Consider the following 9,005-nt stretch of genomic DNA (forward strand, 5'->3'; position numbering starts at 1 on the left):
TCAGTATGGGAGAAGGGGGGCGGAACTGCACACTTTCATGTTCAAAGCATTGTTTTGAGTGAGAGAAAGCGTGGTTGATAAATCAATCATCGGAGGCGACTGGAGTGATTTCATCAAATGATGCATGTGGGTTGAGCCATTCCCATCCCAAATGGCGCCCCGATTCGGCCTGGCCGGTCAAGAAGAGATTCACATAGAGACTACTGCTATTCGGGAATCTCTTTCTATGTTAGCTAGCGGGGCCGGGCTTTCCTATGGTAGTCCGGCTGCAGTCTCTGAACGGCTGTCCCTTCTCATCTTGATTTGGCTATACTTGTATGTAGTCCACCATGTTAGCTCCGCATGAGAGCCTTTTAAATAAAGGCTAAAAAGACACTCATCAGTCAACTTGGCCCCTTTCCTATTTCGCTTTGCCGCCTATTAAGAGAATATGTCCCAAAAAAGCGGCCCGCCTTTCATCATCTATACCAGCTACCACGCAAGAACCAATAGAAAGGATTCCGATGCCCCTCTCGTCATAAGAAGCAGAATGCGCCATCACCTACAACCCTTTCCGTTGTCGGACAACCCGAACTATATACAATTTGTATGCAAACAACCTATTATATGCAACTAAGTTAGCATGTACGTTATGCAAAATACATGTCCTATGTGTGAAAAGGACTCATTTTCTTTATGTTGAGATTATGAATGCAAATTAAACTAATGCATATGACACATGAATTGCAAGAATGTATATTATATGAGAACATGACTCCTCCTCCTTAAACTACTACCTACGACCTCCGGATTCTCCTACATGGACATCGGATCGTAGAGCGAGAAAAATACTACTACATATTCTACTAAATTGATCCCAAATCACACTATGGAGTCTCCTCCTTAGATCGTGTTGGGTTTACTCCTCTTCGTTGTGATAGTAAAAGAGGTTCGGCTCGTATATGGTAGCATCGCCAAATTTTAGTCGCTTTTTTCCGGAATTCTAATAGTGAAATATGTCGCGACTCTTCAGTATGAGTTTGCTCTCGAGCACGTGGCAACACTTCTATATATCCACTAATATCCGTCTCAGCTAGCCTAGCTGAGGATACAAACTTACATAAAAAGTGGATCGATTGAGATAGAATGATTAATGTAAACATGAAAGCTTATCATAAAGTAATTATTTTCCTATTTTGGGGCAAAATAACTTATTGCTTGAATATATCCGTATTTTTTTTTTATTTGGGCAAAAACTGGGTCAACCAATATCTGATGTGTATTTCTAGAAAGTTATAGAGAACCATATTTCATAAATAAATAAAAAAAAAAAAAAAAATCCATATATTTCCATTCATTTATTGGAAACGGCTAGAGAGATTGACCAAAAAAAAAAGGCGTTCGTGCAATTTTGTCCCTGAAACTGACAATATTGCGGGAATGGTCCCTATATGTACAAACTCCATGAGATTGTCATAATTTTTTATTTTCACTAATGGTACCTCATTAAACTTATTCCATTTACTCTACATGATTGTCTTATTACTCTATTGGATTGTCTTACAAACTCAATCAGATTATCATGATTTCTAGTTTTCACTAATTGTACCTTATTACTTATTCCATTTACTCTACGGGATTGTCTTACAAACTCTACCAGCTTGTTATGATTTCTATTTTTTTTTAACTAATGGTACCTCATTAAGGTTATTTCATTTAATGTACCAGTTATCTTTCAAACTCTACGATTTTTCTTGATTTTTTATTTTCACTAATGAACTTTTAAACTTATTCCATTTACTCTATCATTGTTGTCATACTTTTTTTCACTTATTTACAACTATGACCAAAAATATATGACTTTTACTTATATTGATCATAGCACTATTGAGCTAAGTTCTATCAAAATAGCATGGGCTAACCCGTTTTCGGATTGGTAATCAAAAAAGGGAAATTTTCGTATATATACCATATATGAAACTATAATTTGTTCATAGCTTGCATATTACCGTTCATGCTAATAGTATTTCTACATAATATATACAATGCATTAAATAAGGAATAACTGTAGCTTTATAATTCCTTATTTAGGCGCGGTAAAAAAGGGAAATTAAATATTCTTCCAAATCTTCCACAACGCAAATCACGCACATTAATCTTCTTCGTCAGTTTCGTTTCAAATTTAGCGTCTCTGCTTTTTCGATACACTGTGTTTCAAACCTTTTTTCTAATTTCACAAATCAAAAAAACATCAGACTTGGAGGAGAAGACTACTGATTATGTCTTTACTCAGTTAAAGAAAACATCAGCACGTGGTAAGAACTACAAAAGGTCAATTGTTGGAGGTGGCGGATCATGGAAAGTACTCAACAAGAGTAAACCTGTTTTCGATAAGAAAGGTTCAGTCTTTGGTTTCAAGAAAAGTTTTCGTTTTCGATAAGCAGTTTTTCAAACCTTTTTTCTGATTTCACAAAACAAAAACGATTAAATCTTCTACAATTATTCTACATCAAACGGACCGATTGGAACAGACCAACCACATATGATTCAGCTCTATCTAGGGCCTCGAATCAAACGCAATTATGTCCAAATTTCAGTAATACAAAGCAAAGGAAAAGAGAGTAGCAATTCCACCATTAACAACCATTAAAAAGCTTTGAAGCTTTGAATTTGAAATTTGGGTTTTCAAAAATCATTATTTGTTTGGATTGGTTGTTGTTGCAAATAATTGGGAATATGGTTTGGAGTTTATATCTCAATTTTGAGGGGTTTTGGTGAAGATTAGACTTGGTTTTGGCTGAATTTCGGATTGAAGCTCGAAGAAGAAGAAGAAGAAGAAGAAGAAGAAGAAGAAGAAGAAGAAGAAGAAGAAGAAGAAGAAGAAGAAGAAGAAGACATGACATACATTATATTGCAGAAATTGTAGCAAAATTGTAGATAAATTGTAGAAAAATTGTAGACTGTTATTTATTTATTTTTCTTTTATTCATTTACCTATTGTATGAAAGTTGAACAACATTGTATAAGAATTGTATTTAAGTGGATGATTTAGTACTGTTTTGGACAAAAATATGTATAAAAAATGTGAAACATACATTTCAAGGGAAGCATGTCGAGTTCAAATATGTACCCAGTTTGTAGATATTTTGTAGATAGATTGTAGATTATTTGTATTCTGATTGAAGATGCTTTATTTTCTGTTTTCACAAATAAAAAACGACTAAAACTTCTACAAATCTTCTGTAAAAACGTAATTATGTCAAAAATTCCAATTATGCTACAATTGAATGGGAATTGGGATATTAAAATTCAATGTACCCAGTTTGTAGATATTTTGTAGATAAATTGTAGATTTTGTATTCTGATTGTAGATGCTTTATTTTCTGTTTTCACAAATCAAAAACGACTAAAACTTCTACAAATCTTCTGCAAAAAAACTCAATTATGTTGAAAATCCCAATTATGCTACAATTGAATGGGAATTGGGATATTTAAATTCAATATACCCAGTTTGTAGATATTTTGTAGAAACATTAAAATTTTGTATTTTCATATTAAATTTTCAAATGATATGTAGTTTTGTTGTAGATTAAATGTAGAAAACAAGCCATTGTGAGTCTTATTTGACTCATTCCTCACATTCAACCTATTCTACAAATTCACGCCTCTTTAAATACAATACAACCATACTTCTTGAATTTAAAGGTATAGCAATATATATATATATATATCACTTAAAAAACATCTTCTTCTCTGCACAAGTTAGCTCCAAAACAGACGAAGTGGAATAACAAGTTCTCATCAAAACTTTAACACAAAAATACAAAGCTGAAAAATAAATAGACAACAGTCTACAATTTTTCTACAATTTATCTATAATTTCTGCAATATAATGTATGTCATGTCTTCTTATTCTTCTTCTTCGAGTTTCAATCTGAAATTCAGCCAAAACCAAGTCTAATCTTCACCAAAACCCCTCAAAATTGAGATATAAACTCCAAACCATATTCCCAATTATTTACAACAACACCCAATCCAAACAAATAATAATTTTTGAAAACCCAAATTAGAATTCAAAGCTTTTTAATGGTTGTCAATGGTGGAATTGCTGCTCTCTTTTCCTTTCCTCTTATTTTACTGAAATTCTTAAGAAAATAGATGCTAAAATTGTTTTCGAACAAGAAAGACTTGAATATCAGAGGCAATAGTTTAAAAATGAATTTCAGAAGATGATCTAGCTGCTAAAATTGCAGAAAGAACTGAAACTCCATAAAAACAGCGAGTTAAAAAATCAATTGTTAAGACAACAAGCAGCTAAAATTGCATAAACATTTGAAAAATCAATAATAATAGAGGAAAAAGAATCAAAATTTCCTGCAGCTAAAATTGCAGAAAAGATTTGAATATCATAACCATAGTGGAAAAAAAAACAACTTTTTAAAACAACCCAACAGCCAAAATTGCAAACAATTTCAAAATATATCGATGTCAATACGGAAAAAAATGCTTTTTTAAAATAACCCAGCAGCAAAAATTAGATAAAGATTTGAACATCAATGATTATTACTGGAGAAAATCCAAAATTTAAGTGATGGTAAAATTGCATATATATTTTAAAATCGTGGGTGTGGGAGGAAAACGTGGGCGAAGGTGTGGGAGTTGGAGAGAGAAACATGGGGGAGTGGTATTAGATAGAATATACGGTACCATTAAATTAGGAGTGTAATTAATACCCTTAAAAATCACTAACGGTATATAATTGGTAATTAGGTATACTAAATATAATTATATCAAACCTTAAACATTGAGGGTAATATAGTTTCCTATATGGCATAGGAATGTAAAAATTCCATCAAAAAATAGCCAGCGTTTAAAAATTCCAACAGCCACCGTTTAAACACAGAAAGTTCGAGCATAGTATGCTGGATTATGGAGCTCCAGCATATTATACTGGAATTTTCAGATTTTTAAGGGTGTTTTTGTTCAAAATTTATCTTTGCATAAAAAAGTGACTATATTTCGATACTTTTTAAACTGTGGCTATTTATAAATTAGCCGTGGTAAATCAGACTATTTTTGATTTTTAGCTCTTACTCTGCCAATTTGGTAGATTCTCTACCAAATGTGTTTTACCTTATTTAGGCGCGAGGACAAACGATAATATCTGAAGGGCATATACGTCATTTGACTCGCCTAATAAATACGCAAGGGACTCGCCTAATAAATAGGCAAGGGCTATTCCGGCAACAAAATAAAAAAAATGACATTCTCTACAGATCAAGCAGGCACGGGTTCATGCCTTATAGATAGCGGCCATCTACGTGGAAGGCCGCTATCTATATTCAACTTCGTCCAACGGTCCGAGTTTCAATTTTTCTTCCAAAAGTCAGACACAATGTTTAACTAGGAGTTAAGTCAAACGTCCCTCCCCATCATAGTAGTCAGATTTGATAACATATATAGAAAATAAAATAAATGAAATGACATATATTACATGTTAAAATGCACTAATAATATAAAACTCAATTATACTGTTGGTGTATATACATCTAAACTATCAAATATACAGAATGAATGTGCTATCATTTACCAATACAAAGTTAAATAAGAACAGGGTCTAAACAAGGCCAGGAGTGACAATATCAAACAACAAGGCCACCTTGTTTCAGGTTTATGTGCCAAAGAGAAGTAGAAGAATCCTATCTGGACCACTAGTGCCAGCAGGGGGGGAAGTATGGAAGACATGTTAAAGGAACATGAGAGACAAATTCAAGAAGCAGTTAGGAAAGCACGTCAAGACAAGACGAGGACCAACAACAACTGATTGCTCTCTTCCGGCGGAAGGATTCTCATGCAATTTCAGTTTTCTTCACACATGAAATCCACATTTGTACAGGGCCTAAGAGAAGGCACAACACAATGACGCGACATACAAGAAGACCATGAAACCACCAGAAAGCAATACATACAGAAAACAACAGATAACCGTAATGACACAAAACAACTACATAAACCTTGTTGAGAATTTGTCTTCTCCAGCTGCATTGAGAATTATATCAACTTTCATGTCTAACATGATGTTTTTGGCTATGCCACCCGAAACTTCATTGAAAGGAATTGTCAAAAGAAATGAAGAGAGGTAAACAAAGGGTGAATAACATCTGGAAAACCAAAAGAAAAAGGAACAAAGAAGCCATTCTTCATTAGAGAAGAGCTTCTTGACAGAAGATAGTCTGCCTTTCTACAATGGTATAAAGGTTCTTGATTGGATACTACACCACATCAATGAAGCCTCGAGAGCTAATCAATCAGTAAAGCCTCGACGAGGATTGGGCGTTATAAACAACTAAATGAGATTGTCATCTTCCAGGAAACGCAGTGCAACAAGCCAAACATAGGGCGTAGTAATCTGAGACGACAGTCAACCACCTTCAAGGCGGTCATCACGTTATCTTACAGCTGATTGAGAGGTATCAGAATGACAAGAATTATTAACATCACCAATTATTTATAAGAAATTAACAAACAATGGGCATCTCAACCTCCACCCACAACACACCCACAAAAGGGGAGAAAAAGAAAGGTAAAAGAGAGAGTGAGCATAAAGTTACTATAGTCTTTAACCAGAACTCGAGAAATATCAAATTTACAATCACAAATGTCATGTTACACCAATAAAGTACCGACTGAATCAAATGGCAAGAGGCAACATCTACGACTCAGTGATCAAGCATGTAACTATCTTTGAAGAAACAACATTCTAAGACAATAAAACCAAGTCCAAGACACTAGCATACCACCTCAAAAGATGTAGCTGATCAGTTTCTTCCAAGGGGCAAAGATCTGCAAGAATAAGTCTCCTTGAAGTCGGTCTTTCTTGAAGAAGTGAAAATAGAGGCATAGATTTCCTTTGTAGCATGAGCTGGAGCTATATCAACAGCCTTAAATCGCTTCCCAGACCCGTTACTCGCACTATTCTTCACATCCTTCACTTCAATCTTACTGTTAATGCCAATTTTACCTTTTCCTTCCACTTTCCTCGCATCCTTTTCTGCTAGCTTATCCTCAATCCCATGTTTCATCCCACTCAAGCGTGGCACCCCCAATGCCTCATCACCATTCAAAGCTACATCCCCATTCTTCCCTTTCTTCACCTTCTTATTATCCTTCAATTTCGCTCTTTCTTCCTCCATTCTCTCCCTCAAAGCCGCAACCTCTTCTTCGCTCCCGTTAATCACAAGCTTGTCACTCTCAACAAACTCCTTGTGGCAAACCAAACAACCCGAGGATTTCACTTCCTTCAAAGCTTTTGCACTCAAAACATGTCCACAACCCCTCAAAGCAAAGAACTTGTACTTCCCATTGAACTCCAACCCAGTTATCGGGCACTGAAACCTGGTCCCCTCACCATCACCAACCCCTCTATCCACTTTTCCCGGAATCACCGACAGCTCAACTGGAATCATATCTTTCAATCCCTTTATATACCCAAATTGCTTAGGCACCCTTTTCTTCAATAAAGCCTCAACTAAAGCCTCCTTATTAAACAAATTCCCAAGCTTATCGACAACAACAGGATGCTTCAATGACTCGTTAGACAAAGCACAATTCAACCATTTCGACAACCTAATTTCATTCGGGTCAATTTTATCCGGTTTCTTAGTTGCATACATCTTCAGATAACAGTCCCGGGACTCCGCCCCCGTGGCACCTCCATCCCCACCCCCGCCACGTAGGCGAAGGCGGAGTACTAAAGTGGAAAAAGGGCTAATCCCAGAACCATGTAATAGAGTTGAATCCTTAATGGGCCGACCATTGAATGTAAAATAAACAGAATTATCCTTAATTGAGCCTAATGATTTATGGATTTTGTCCATTAAATTGGATTTGAGGTCTCGCAAAGTGAAATTAGGGTTAGGGTTTTCGAGATTTAGGACATGATTGGAGATCTGAAGCTCAGGCGATTGGATGAAAATTGGGAAATTACGCATTTGGGGATTCATTACTAGGAATTTTATGAATTTAAATTGAAGATAGTATATGAAAATTTTACCTGAAATGAAGAGAAATCGAAGAGCGAACAGGTGCGAAGCTTTGGTTCACGAAAAGGGGAAAGACTGTATTTTGATCGTTGTATTTAGTGTATTTTAGTCTTCTGAAATTTGTTTGACAGAAACTCGGTGCACCGACGTTTAGGCCATAGGACTTCGGACCCGTTTGATTTTGTTTTTGGGCTCACCCATAATCCAATGGGATTTTTTGCTTCCTATACCATATATAAAATTTTATTATCAAATATGTGCATAGTATCTAAATTACCCGCCTAGTCCACATTTTTCCTACAATTTCTGTATCATTCGTTTATTAGGAATCAATAGGGCAAAATCTTCCCTTAATAACGCGCGAAAAATCAGGAAAGAATCTTGGGATTGATTGACTCTACATTAAATTCAAATTTTGGAAACGGAAAGGAGATTTCGCATCTGCGTAATTTACTCTTATACTACAATTCAAAAATCTTAAAAGAAAAAAGTACGAACAGCTTCAACAAACTGAATTCAAATTGTAGAATTCAAATCTTCGAGATTCAACAACTCAAAATTGCTATATTCTGTTCTTCGTCATTTTCATAAATCAAATTGGCGATCATATATCTGTTCTTCATCTTTTTTTCTCTCAATCTAGAAATACAAAAAAACGAAAAAATTTAGAATAATACATCAGCAACAACACGCAATCATGTCTAAAATCGCAATCATGCTACAATTGAATGGGAATTGGGATAACTATGGCAGATTTAGAGATTTTGAAGTTGATGTCATTGTGGTAGATGAGAATGCAAGCTACAGTATTCTGATTCCTGCAATTACAGAACAACTATCGATTGATACTTCAGAAAAAATTGTAGAAATCAAATACATAGTGAACGACAATTGTCCCCCAATGGAGATTAGGAATGATATGGGGGTTCGTGCGTATATGGAGACCAAAAAAGAGAATAAAAACTTAGGTTCATATCCGTTATA

General features: G+C 35.1%; 1 protein-coding gene across 1 annotated transcript; it reads right to left on the reverse strand.

Moving 5' to 3' along the window:
* LOC109234404 (protein RTF2 homolog) lies at positions 6,498-8,176 on the reverse strand. The gene has a single exon (XM_019400383.1). It carries the CDS (start codon positions 7,980-7,982, stop codon positions 6,798-6,800), a length of 1,185 nt encoding a protein of 394 aa, XP_019255928.1. The 5' UTR covers positions 7,983-8,176; the 3' UTR covers positions 6,498-6,797.

Source organism: Nicotiana attenuata, chromosome 11, assembly GCF_001879085.1.
Source record: "Nicotiana attenuata strain UT chromosome 11, NIATTr2, whole genome shotgun sequence".
NCBI classification, from domain to species: Eukaryota; Viridiplantae; Streptophyta; class Magnoliopsida; order Solanales; family Solanaceae; genus Nicotiana; species Nicotiana attenuata.